This window comes from Neoarius graeffei, chromosome 9 (genome assembly GCF_027579695.1).
Source record: "Neoarius graeffei isolate fNeoGra1 chromosome 9, fNeoGra1.pri, whole genome shotgun sequence".
Lineage (NCBI taxonomy): Eukaryota > Metazoa > Chordata > Actinopteri > Siluriformes > Ariidae > Neoarius > Neoarius graeffei.
The window spans coordinates 80673561-80687349 of record NC_083577.1 but is presented as its reverse complement, the minus strand read 5'-3'; the positions used below and the strand labels follow the sequence as shown (position 1 = coordinate 80687349).

General features: G+C 41.4%; 1 protein-coding gene across 3 annotated transcripts in view; it reads left to right on the top strand.

The window, feature by feature from the left end:
- spegb (striated muscle enriched protein kinase b) overlaps window positions 1–13789 on the top strand; it is a 243516-nt gene that overhangs the window by 195923 nt on the left and 33804 nt on the right. For all 3 annotated transcript variants that reach the window (XM_060930357.1, XM_060930359.1, XM_060930358.1), the window contains one exon: window positions 5410–5610. In XM_060930357.1, coding sequence (XP_060786340.1) covers window positions 5410–5610 — 201 coding nt within the window. The remainder of the gene's footprint in view (window positions 1–5409; window positions 5611–13789) is intronic.

Here is a 13789-nt window from a genome sequence, read left to right as displayed (position 1 = left end):
GATTAGGATCTTAGATATTCACTTAATTTAGAAATGTTCTGCTCTTTTTTGGAGCTTCTGAACAGAAATGCTGAGTGAGAGAAGCTCACTACTTTTCATTACTTTAGATCTGATGGCTTGGATCACATTTAACTTTGTAATTGAAACGACTCGTACCATGTTGCTTCCAGGTTTGGTAGCTAAGGAACTCTGAAAACAGAGCATGCAATAATAAACATTACATTGGCAGGAAGATGGTTATTTGTTTTAGAGAAGTGAGTGCTGAGATGAGTTAATAGCAGGATGGCCTGTTTGGTCATATTTCTGCTCGGCACTCTGTCCTCTGTCACAGCCTGTGTGTTTGTAATTGTAATCCTCATGTCTGCCTGCGGGTAGTGTATTCCAACACAAGATACAAGACACCTGCTGCTGCTGCTACACATGCTCTTGCTGCTAAACCATGATATATATATACACAGTGGTGCTTGAAAGTTTGTGAACCCTTTAGAATTTTCTATATTTCTGCATAAATATGACCTAAAACATCATCAGATTTTCACACAAGTCCTAAAAGTAGATAAAGAGAACCCAGTTAAACAAATGAGACAAAAATATTATACTTGGTCATTTATTTATTGAGGAAAATGATCCAATATTACATATCTGTGAGTGGCAAAAGTATGTGAACCTTTGCTTTCAGTATCTGGTGTGACCCCCTTGTGCAGCAATAACTGCAACTAAACGTTTGCGGTAACTGTTGATCAGTCCTGCACACCGGCTTGGAGGAATTTTAGCCCATTCCTCCGTACAGAACAGCTTCAACTCTGGGATGTTGGTGGGTTTCCTGACATGAACTGCTCGCTTCAGGTCCTTCCACAACATTTCAATCGGATTAAGGTCAGGACTTTGAGTTGGCCATTCCAAAACATTAACTTTATTCTTCTTTAACCATTCTTTGGTAGAACGACTTGTGTGCTTAGGGTCGTTGTCTTGCTACATGACCCACCTTCTCTTGAGATTCAGTTCATGGACAGATGTCCTGACATTTTCCTTTAGAATTCACTGGTATAATTCAGAATTCATTGTTCCATCAATGATGGCAAGCCGTCCTGGCCCAGATGCAGCAAAACAGGCCCGAACCATGATACTACCACCACCATGTTTCACAGATGGGATAAGGTTCTTATGCTGGAATGCAGTGTTTTCCTTTCTCCAAACATAACGCTTCTCATTTAAACCAAAAAGTTCTATTTTGGTCTCATCCGTCCACAAACATTTTTCCAATCGCCTTCTGGCTTGTCCACATGATCTTTAGCAAACTGCAGACGAGCAGCAATGTTCTTTTTGGAAAGCAGTGGCTTTCTCCTTGCAACCCTGCCATGCACACCATTGTTGTTCAGTGTTCTCCTGATGGTGGACTCATGAACATTAACATTAGCCAATGTGAGAGAGGCCTTCAGTTGCTTAGAAGTTACCCTGGGGTCCTTTGTGACCTCGTCGACCATTACACGCCTTGCTGTTGGAGTGATCTTTGTTGGTCGACCACTCCTGGGGAGGGTAACAATGGTCTTGAATTTCCTCCATTTGTACACAATCTGTCTGACTGTGGATTGGTGGAGTCCAAACTCTTTAGAGATGGTTTTGTAACCTTTTCCAGCCTGATGAGATCAACAACGCTTTTTCTGAGGTCCTCAGAAATCTCCTTTGTTCGTGCCATGATACACTTCCACAAACATGTGTTGTGAAGATCAGACTTTGATAGATCCCTGTTCTTTAAATAAAACAGGGTGCCCACTCACACCTGATTGTCATCCCATTGATTGAAAACACCTGACTCTAATTTCACCTTCAAATTAACTGCTAATCCTAGAGGTTCACATACTTTTGCCACTCACAGATATGTAATATTGGATCATTTTCCTCAATAAATAAATGACCAAGTATAATATTTTTGTCTCATTTGTTTAACTGGGTTCTCTTTATCTACTTTTAGGACTTGTGTGAAAATCTAATGATGTTTTAGGTCATATTTATGCAGAAATATAGAAAATTCTAAAGGGTTCACAAACTTTCAAGCACCACTGTGTGTGTGTGTGTGTGTATATATATATATATATATATATATATATATATATATATATATATGTGTGTTGTAGTCGAGTCACTAAACCTTGAGTCCGAGTCCAGTCTCGTGTTCCCAGTGTTCAAGTCCAAGTCATTAAAAATTTTTTGAGTCGAGTCCACTATTGATCCAAGTCGAGTCTGAGAACAAGATTCCAACCGCACCATTTGACGGTGGCTGTTTTAGCGCCATTAGTGTTTCCTGAACATGACATATGAATAGGTGAATGTGCTTCTCTTTGTCAGGGAGTGTGAAGTATTCTGTCAGAGATGGTTGGGAGACGGATGTAAGTGCAGAAGGTGTGTTTATTAATACAAGTGAAGACGATAAACAATCCAGAACGGCAGGCAAAATCTTAAAACAGTGAAAGAGGGAATAGGTCGAGTGAGACACAAACAGGCTATTGTAGACTCGGCAGAATCAAAGACGAGAAACAGGAAAACAAGGAAATAAGGCTCAGTAATGTACCAGTAACGCAACTCAATACTTCGCAAAGTAAGTGTGTTTTCACAGCCAAGCCGACTCTCTCGCGCGCGCGCACTGTCTGGACCACGTCTGAGAGTCTATCTGATGCACGTGCCAAGGCAGGCAGGTGTAACACTCTTGCACGAAATTAAAACAATAATTAATGTAGATATAAATATCTTATGCCAAATTATTATGGCATGTTACAAAAAAATCAGATTCCTCGTCTCCAATTTACGAATCCGAATGCAGTTAATGCACGAGTCTGAGTCGTCAGTGCTCGAGTCCAAGTCGAGTCATGAGTCCTTAAAATTAGGGCACGAGTCGGACTCGAATCTGAGTCTTGGACTCGAGTACTACAAGCCTGATATATACACAGGCATTAACACACCACAAACAGACATGTGGACACAGACAGCCAGACCAAAAACAAGTTATAATCATTTATTAGCTAGCCCACTGGGCATGTGGAAACTCCAGTGTGCTACCCAGTCTGGAAACCTGACTGATGAGGCAAAAAATGGTAGCTATTGTGATATAATAGCACATAGTGAGCTAGCTTGGCAGTTAATTGCATTAATATAGATTTGTATAAATATGCAGGTGATCATTGAAAATGGTGTGCTGATTGGTCGAGAAATTCGGACTATTTCTCGATAATCACCTTGAGTGACTCGGCAAAATGGTGGCCAGTCACTTCGTCACCGTAAGTAAGAGAGAATTACAAATTAGGAAACAAAATGCTGTTCCTAAAAGCGCTAAAGATGCTACGAAGTTGGGTCTAAAACTATACAAAGGTAAGATGGAATTGTAATTTATTTTATCGGATTTCAAAGCAAAGTATTTTATGTGATTCGGCATAGATAAGTGACAAGTTTGCTCTGCACCGTTATTACATTTGCATGCCTCTTTTGCAGTTTGAAATATATATATATATATTTTTAAATAATCACTTGTGTATTTATACTCAAACAATTATCCGCCTCAGGCTCAATAACCTTGACGTTGTCTCGCTTATTATTCACTGATATTCACTTTGGCTTTGGTGAATAATTGTTAATTAAGAACAACAAATAAATATATGGGCGGCACGGTAGTGTAGTGGTTAGCACTGTCGCCTCACAGCAAGAAGGTCCTGGGTTCGAGCCCCGTGGCCGGCGAGGGCCTTTCTGTGTGGAGTTTGCATGTTCTCCCCGTGTCCGCGTGGGTTTCCTCCGGGTGCTCCGGTTTCCCCCACAGTCCAAAGACAGGCAGGTTAGGTTAACTGGTGACTCTAAATTGACCGTAGGTGTGAATGTGAGTGTGAATGGTTGTCTGTGTCTATGTGTCAGTCCTGTGATGACCTGGCGACTTGTCCAGGGTGTACCCCGCCTTTCGCCCGTAGTCAGCTGGGATAGGCTCCAGCTTGCCTGCGACCCTGTAGAACAGGATAAAGTGGCTAGAGATAATGAGATGAGATGAGAAATAAATATATGATCATAAAGCATATTATATTTGAGGCTTCAACAACCAAAAAAAAAAAATCTGAGGCCTAAGTTTCAGCCGTTAGTTCACATCACTTGTAAAAAAATATTATTCAAGCCTGGCTAGCATCTTTAGTTTTGACTGCATGTTGTGCTAGCAGGAGATTATAAGACATCTTTGAGCTGAACTGTCAGTATTTCCACATACCTCCATATTCTTGCTAATTAATCTGTTTTGTGAAAATTATTCCACCGCTAGCTGGATCACGCCTCGGCTGATGTGTTTAATGCAGCAGGCGGGTGGGAAACCAATCGATTTTTTTTTTGTCTTTTTCTGGTTGTTGAATCTACTTCTTCAACTACAACAACTACTAGATAAAGACTGTGACAAAAGTCACAGTAATTTGCGCTAGCTGTTACAAACTGGGACATCTAGTCACTGTACCCTGTAGATTGAAGAAGAAAAAAAAAACATGAAAATTGACAGAGTTATAAGTGATTGAGGAAAAAAAGCCTGTTTTTCATGGATCAGTGATCCAGATCAGCACCAAAAGTCATAGCAACTCAATTCAGCCCAGAGGTATTCTTCATGTGAAATTTGGTGATGATTGGTTGAAAACTGAGGGAGAAATAGTGTCCTAAAAAAAACACATTATGAGAATAATAAAGTAGATAGATCCTGAGTGAGAGTAACAATTTGCACCAGTGCTGCTTGTGCAAATTAATTAATGCACAAATATACACACACATCCAGTTTCTTCCCCCATCATATGACAGCTACAAACTGAGGAGGAGTCATTAGGTCTGTTGATATCAAATGCACACGATGAAATGGGTGTAACATCACACGTTTACTACAAAATTTCAAGCTCAGCTTGATAACGTGAACTGATAGGTTGTGATTTGCAAATGTAAATATACTCCTATGTCTGGGACAGAAGCAATTTATATATTCACGCTGCTGCCAATATACTGTATATGGCTCATTAGTGAAAAATGTTATCGTTTTCTTGCTTCTCTTTGGCGCCATGATATTCCTCTTCTACTGTGCATATCCCTGGAGGGACTTTCTCTTCTCGAAGACATCACAGGCCATTTGCAGGCTAAAATTGAATGCTTCTCACATCCGTCCCTCCACAGCACCACTCTTTCATCGCTGACATATCCCTTCACCTGCTCGAAACTCCCCCATGACACGTTCAACCGCTAATGTAGTTTTGTTAAAGCCACAGGCAATATTCCACCTGCTGCTATTTCACTTCCAAGCTTTTCATAAACCAGGTGCAAATATAAAATGTCCGCCAACGTGTTCCACCAAAATGGTGAGCTTGTGTTTATTTTATTGCAATTTAATTGTGCCTGGGATGCTCTGTGTTCCAGAGGAGCCTTCTCATATGTGAAGCGTGTGACGCACAAGGCAGGAAAAAGGGAGTATGCAGCCAAGTTCATCTCAGCTCGAGCGAAGAGAAAAGCCTCAGCCCTAAGGGAGATGAACATCTTGTCTCACCTTGACCATGAAAGAATCATCTACTTCCATGATGCCTTTGAGAAGAAGAATGCCGTCATCATCATTACTGAGATGTATCCTTTTCATTATTTTTTATTCGTATTCAAGGAAATCACGCCTACTGGTTGGTCGAGAGATTTGGATTATTTCTCGATAATCACCTCGAGCGATTCGACAAAATGGTGGCCAATCGCTTAGTCACTGTAAATGAGAAATAATTACAAATGATGAAAGAAAATGCTGTTCCTAAAAGCACTAAAGATGCTACGAAGTTTGGTCTAAAACTATTCAAAGGTAAGGTGGAGTTGTGATTTATCTGATCTGTTTCAAAACAAGGGTTTTTATGTGAGTCGGCGTAGATAAGTGACAAGTCTGTGTGTGCCTTTATTACATTTTAAATATTTTTTTTAATATGATTTTTTTTTAAATAATCACTTGTGTATTTATACTAAAACAATTATCTGCCTCAGGCTCAGTGAATATCGGTGAATAATAACCTCAACTTTATCTCGGTTATTTTTGATTGATTGATTGATTGATTGATTGATTGATTGATTGATTGATTGATTACTTTATTCTGAACAACAGGGGCGATTCTAGCATCTGATCTTTGGGGGTGCTTAGCCCCCAGAGCTGACAGAGGCCAAGTTTACATTAGACCGTATCTGTCTCATTTTCTTCGCGGATGCACTGTCCGTTTACATTAAAACGCCTGGAAATGGGAATCCGCCAGAGTCCATGTATTCAATCCAGATCGTGTCTGGTCCAGTGCTGTGTAAACATTGAGAATACGCGGATACGCTGTGCTGAGCTCTAGCTGGCGTCGTCATTGGACAACGTCACTGTGACATCCACCTTCCTGATTCGCTGGCGTTGGTCATGTGACGCGACTGCTGAAAAACGGCGCGGACTTCCGCCTTGTATCACCTTTCATTAAAGAGTATAAAAGTATGAAAATACTGCAAATACTGATGCAAATACTGCCCATTGTGTAGTTATGATTGTCTTTAGGCTTGCCATCCTTCCACTTGCAAGTGGTAAGTGATATGCGCTGGGATCACACACACAGCGTCTCAGTCCCGAATCACTGCTCGTGCACTTCACTCGCGCGCTCTGTGAGCTGCGCAGGGCCGGAGTGCGCACCCTCCAGAGGGCACTCGCTGTTCAGGGCGGAGTGATTTGGAGCGCAGGATGCCTGCGGAGCCAAGCGTATCCGTGTATTGGCGTTGCTATGTGCATGCGAATCGTGTATTGGCGTTGCTGTGTGCACACTAATCGTTTTAAAAACGTTAATCTGATGATCCGCTGATACGGTCTAATGTAAACCCCACCAGAGGCACCTGGCTTGAACGACAGTGTTTCCACGTTTATTCCACATTTAGACTAGACTTAACTAGACAAGAAGACTAGACTAGACAAGACTAGACTTATGCAATGTTTTAACAGAAGCTGACCTAATAAAATATGATATCTACACTTTTACAACCACAAAGTATCTCGATATGGATGATAAATGTCATTTTTATCATTCTGTTCATAGACCAGGGAACATCAATATTGCATTATGCATATTATTGTGTTGTGTTTAACAATTGTAACTCCAGTCGGTACCTTCACATGTCACTATGCCAGTAATACTCAGGTGCTACTTCGAGTTCCTCATCGGCGTGGAATCCAGTTAAAAAAAACACCATGTCGTAGCAAGCACTCGCGCGGACAGGCAACCCAATCAGAGGGGACGCAAGGAGGAGAGGTATTTTACTGGTCATAGAACTATCACGTAACAGGTGAATTCAAGAACACACACACGCCCACACACACATTCATTGCGCAGTGCGCAAGGGCACTTATTTCTGAAAATTACGTCCAAAAGCAGTGTTTTTGAGGGTGCTGAGCTAGGGGGTGCTGAGCTCGTTTTTGGGGGTGCTTGAGCACCCCCAAAAATAGGCTAAACATGCCCCTGCTGAACAATAAAGAAGAAAGATATAAAAATAAAAAAAAATTGAAATAAAAAATGCAATAAACAAACAGAATAGCGTAGCCACAAGGCAGTAACATAATAATGTTCAGAAAGGATTAGGAAGAAGTAATAACTTATCCAATCCTAACCCTCTATACCACCGCTAATCAAACGTCACTTTCTGCCATAATAAACTATATATACAAAATAAATATATTATTTATTGATATTCACTTCACCTTTGGCAAATAATTGTTAAATGTTGTAGTTGAGTCACTAAACCTCGAGTCCGAGTTCAGTCTCGAGTCCCCAGTGTTCAAGTCTGAGTCATTAAAGAAAATTTCGAGTCGAGTCCACTACTGATCCGAGTCAGGTCCGAGAACAATCTGCACCATTTGACGGTGGCTGTTGCTGCCTTTATGTGAAAGCGTCTCTGCTACTGTGTTGGATTAATGTTACTGCTTGACTGCCCCATTTTAGTGAATAGGCTACAGATAAAAAGCTCGTTCATCACTCAGCAATGACTCACATGACGGCAGAGAGAGCCAACGACCTACAGATCACCCTAACGACCCTCTAGGCTGCTAACAGCGTTCACACCCAGCCTCCAGTGACCCTAACAACCTACAGGATGGCTGAGAGGGTCAACGACCCATGTGACCTCAACGACTCTCTTTAGGGTTGCTTTTGGTCCACTAGACTTGCAGTGTTTCTCAAACTTTTTCAGACCAAGAACTACTTTGTCCATAAAAATTTGCGGACCACCTAACCCCCGAAATATCCCGAACAAAAAATAACGAGCTTACTTTGATCGTATTCTATTTATTTATTTTTTTTAATGGCCGGGTTACCTGCCCGAACTGAGAATCGCATTATCAGTTTTTCTTTGGCTAATCATGCACAAGGTATGCCACCACTCTTGCTGGAGCAGTTGGGGGGTTAGGCACCTTGCTCAAGGGCACTTAAGCCAGTCCTGCTGGTCCAGGGAATCAAACCAACAACCTTTTGGTCCCAAAGCTGTTTTTCTAACCATTAGGCTATGGCTTCCCCAATATTATAGTATATTACAAATTACACACTAATGATTCAAGATCGCTTTATTTTCATTGTGTAAGATACACAACGAAATTCAGTGCACTGCCTTACAAAATGGGTGTGACAGTGAAATGACAGTTTTGCAAATAGTATCGCCAACTCACTCATTGTTGTCCTTCTCTTCACGGGAAGAATGGTGCTGCTTATTATGATACACCAGTGAAGTAATGTTTGGCTCCAAACTGGACAGTTTTAATCTCATCTTAGGGGCCACATTGATCCGGTTGCACTGCTTTGTTTTCTCAAACAAAGAATCATCACGTCTTTGCACTTCGTCCTTGCTCTTGTCAGATGTTTCTTGTGCTTTTCTTTTGACTGGCGTGGACTTAAGCCACCGATCCATTGTCTTTTTTGACATTTAAGTCTAATTTGGTTACTCGTAGTTTCTCCACATTCCCTCTATTTTCAGAGGTGACGTTGATATGAAAGTGTAACCTAAACTGATGTAGTTATGGACCCTTTTCACGTGACGTCACGACAAACGCGGCCGCCATTTTGGACATGTACTACCAGTAGTTTACCACAGCCAACATTGAGGAACGGCAGCAAAGAAAGTTTTTACTTTCAGCAAGACTTCCATCATGCCACTATATTGTTGCGCACCTGGATGTAGTAACCATCAACAAACAAGGCAAGGGTTATCATTTTATTGGATCCCGACGGAGAAGATGGATAGCGGCCATAAACAGGAAAGATTGGCAGCCCTCGGCATACCAACGCTTGTGTAGTGACCACTTTGTTGGAGGTAAGACGAATAAAATTAGCCAGAAAAGGCATTACATTGCTGTTAACATTCTGTGGCGATGAGTGTGTAACCAAATAGGTTAAAATAACCCATTGTAACCTCTTTGTTCTTCTGTAGTAGCTATTGTTGACCAGCTAATGTCAACAACATATGTTACTGTAGCAATGTTTACGTTCAGTCATTTGGATGACTGTTAAAACCTTTCAGTCTCAAGTTTTTCCTTTACTGTATTTACTAGTTTACTGTAATTATGATCCGGCAGCTATTTACACCGGATCCAGTGTAAATAGCTGCCGGAGCCAACGTCCGAGGTTCCGGAGCGCGCTCCGGCTTGCTCCCCCTCAAATTAAGCAGCGCGCTCCGGCTTGCTCCCGGAGTGCTCCGGCCGAGGTTCTGGAGCGCGCTCCGGCTTGCTCCCCCTCAAATTAAGCAGCGCGCTCCGGAAGCCAGATGCGCGCTGCTTAATTTGAGGGGGAGCAAGCCGGAGCGTACGTCAGTGAACAATCCTGGTGGAAGCAGGTAAACGTTGTTCTCTAAGCCTGCTAACCTCAATTTTTGCAAATACCTCTCCCTCTGCTCGCCCTGTAAATGCCCTACGTCGCTGGATAGTGAAGGTGTTTTCTGCATCTCGCTCCTTTTTCTTTTATGTTTTTCGTTTGTCGCCTTCCTCGCATTCAAACTGATTCGAGCCGAAGTCCACTACATGTCCAAAATGGTGGTCGCGTTTACAAAGGTCACGTGACTGAAAAGGGTCTATAGGCGGTGTTGCAAAACTGCAAAAAAGCTTGATTCATGTCAGACAAATTCAAGTAATAGGCTACTATTTGAATTTACATAGAACTTTATTCAATATAGAAAACAACTCATCTGTGCTACTCATAACTTTGCTTTTGGGGTCACATAGGTGATTTGAGACACACTGATAAAACGTGATACAGTGCTGAGCGTAAATAAGTACACCCCCTTTGAAAAGTAACATTTTAAACAATATCTCAATGAACACGAACAATTTCCAAAATGTTGACAAGACAAAGTTTAATATAACATCTGTTTAACTTATAACGTGACAGTAAGGTTAATAATATAACTTAGATTACACATTTTTCAGTTTTACTCAAATTAGGGTGGTGCAAAAATGAGTACACCCCACAACAAAAACTACTCCATCTAGTACTTTGTATGGCCTCCATGATTTTTAATGACAGCACCAAGTCTTCTAAGCATGGAATGAACAAGTTGGCGGCATTTTGCAACATCAATCTTTTTCCATTCTTCAACAATGACCTCTTTTAGTGACTGGATGCTGGATGGAGAGTGATGCTCAACTTGTCTCTTCAGAATTCCCCATAGGTGGTCGATTGGGTTCAGATCAGGAGACATACTTGGCCACTGAATCACTTTCACCCTGTTCTTCTTCAGAAATCCAACAGTGGCCTTAGATGTGTGTTTAGTTATGTTGGAAAAGTGCACGACGACCAAGGGCACGGAGTGATGGTAGCATCTTCTCTTTCAGTATAGAGCAATACATCTGTGAATTCATGATGCCATCAATGAAATGCAGCTCCCCGACACCAGCAGCACTCATGCAGCCCCACATAAGGACACTGCCACTACCATGTTTCACTGTAGGCACCAGGCAGTTTTCTTTGTATTCCTCACCTTTGCGATGCCATACAGTTTTGAAGCCATCAGTTCCAAAAACATTTATCTTGGGCTCATCACTCCAGAGTATAGAGTCCCAGTAGTCTTCATCTTTGTCAGCATGGGCGCTGGCAAACTCTAGGTGGGTTTTTTTGTGCCTGGGCTTTAGGAGAGGCTTCTTTCGTGGACGGCATCCACGCATGCCATTTCTCTGCAGTGTACGCCGTATTGTGTCACGGGAAATAGTCACCCCAGTTTGGCTTTCTACTTCTTTAGATAACTGCAGTGAACTTGCATGACAATTTTCTTCAACCCTTCTCATCAGAAGACGCTCCTGTCGAGGTGTTAACTTCCGTGGACGACCTGGACGTCTCTGTGAGATGGTTGCAGTTCCATCTTTCTTAAATTTTTGTACCACTTTTGCTACAGTATTCTGACTGATAAGTAAAGCTTTGCTGATCTTCTTGTAGCCTTCACCTTTGCGGTGTAAAGAAATTATTTTCTTTGGGAAATTCTGAAGAGACAAGTTGAGCATCACTCTCCATCCAGCATCCAGTCATTAAAAGAGGTCGTTGTTGAAGAATGGAAAAAGATTGATGTTGCAAAATGCCGCCAATTTGTTCATTCCATGCCTAGAAGACTTGGTGCTGTCATTAAAATCATGGAGGCCATACAAAGTACTAGATGTAGTAGTTTTTGTTGTGGGGTGTACTCATTTTTGCACCACCCTAATTTGAGTAAAACTGAAAAATGTGTAATCCAAGTTTATATTATTAACCTTACTTTCATGTTATAAGTTAAACAGATGTTCTATTAAACTTTGTCTTTTCAACATTTTGGAAATTGTTTGTGTTCATTGAGATACTGTTTAAAATGTTACTTTTCAAAGGGGGTGCACTCATTTACGCTCAGCACTGTATTTTACGACATCGACTCGCAGACCACCAGGGGTCGCTCAACACTTTGAGGAACAGCGCACTAGAGGATAAATACCTGGAACTCCTCACTAGTCAGACAGAACTGAAGAAGGCTTTTGGATGAGAAGTGAAACGTCTTCAAGGATTTCAAGCAAGTCCAGCTGCCTTCTTTAGCACCTATGGTTTACAAAGACCTGGATGATTGAGAACCTTCACAGACAGATTGAAATACAACCCCGATTCCAAAAAAGTTGGGACAAAGTACAAATTATAAATAAAAATGGAATGCAATGATGTGGAAGTTTCAAAATTCCATATTTTATTCAGAATAGAACATAGATGACATATCAAATGTTTAAACTGAGAAAATGTATCATTTAAAGAGAAAAATTAGGTGATTTTAAATTTCATGACAACAACACAGCTCAAAAAAGTTGGGACAAGGCCATGTTTACCACTGTGAGACATCCCCTTTTCTCTTTACAACAGTCTGTAAATGTCTGGGGACTGAGGAGACAAGTTGCTCAAGTTTAGGGAGAGGAATGTTAACCCATTCTTGTCTAATGTAGGATTCTAGTTGCTCAACTGTCTTAGGTCTTTTTTGTCGTATCTTCCGTTTTATGATGCGCCAAATGTTTTCTATGGGTGAAAGATCTGGACTGCAGGCTGGCCAGTTCAGTACCCGGACCCTTCTTCTACGCAGCCATGATGCTGTAATTGATGCAGTATGTGGTTTGGCATTGTCATGTTGGAAAATGCAAGGTCTTCCCTGAAAGAGACGTCGTCTGGATGGGAGCATATGTTGCTCTAGAACCTGGATATACCTTTCAGCATTGATGGTGTCTTTCCAGATGTGTAAGCTGCCCATGCCACACGCACTAATGCAACCCCATACCATCAGAGATGCAGGCTTCTGAACTGAGAGCTGATAACAACTTGGGTTATCCTTCTCCTCTTTAGTCCGAATGACACGGCGTCCCTGATTTCCATAAAGAACTTCACATTTTGATTCGTCTGACCACAGAACAGTTTTCCACTTTGCCACAGTCCATTTTAAATGAGCCTTGGCCCAGAGAAGACGTCTGCGCTTCTGGATCATGTTTAGATACGGCTTCTTCTTTGAACTATAGAGTTTTATCTGGCAACGGCGGATGGCACGGTGAATTGTGTTCACAGATAATGTTCTCTGGAAATATTCCTGAGCCCATTTTGTGATTTCCAATCCAGAAGCATGCCTGTATGTGATGCAGTGCCGTCTAAGGGCCCGAAGATCACGGGCACCCAGTATGGTTTTCCGCCCTTGACCCTTACGCACAGAGATTCTTCCAGATTCTCTGAATCTTTTGATGATAGTATGCACTGTAGATGATGATATGTTCAAACTCTTTGCAATTTTACACTGTCGAACTCCTTTCTGATATTGCTCCACTATTTGTCGGCGCAGAATTAGGGGGATTGGTGATCCTCTTCCCATCTTTACTTCTGAGAGCCGCTGCCACTCCAAGATGCTCTTTTTATACCCAGTCATGTTAATGACCTATTGCCAATTGATCTAATGAGTTGCAATTTGGTCCTCCAGCTGTTCCTTTTTTGTACCTTTAACTTTTCCAGCCTCTTATTGCCCCGTCCCAACTTTTTTGAGATGCGTTGCTGTCATGAAATTTCAAATGAGCCAATATTTGGCATGAAATTTCAAAATGTCTCACTTTCGACATTTGATATGTTGTCTCTGTTCTATTGTGAATACAATATCAGTTTTTGAGATTTGTAAATTATTGCATTCCGTTTTTATTTACAATTTGTACTTTGTCCCAACTTTTTTGGAATTGGGGTTGTATATAGCATTAAAAAAGCTGTGTTTGCCACAGTATGAGGCCTGTAGTCTAACTTTGCTT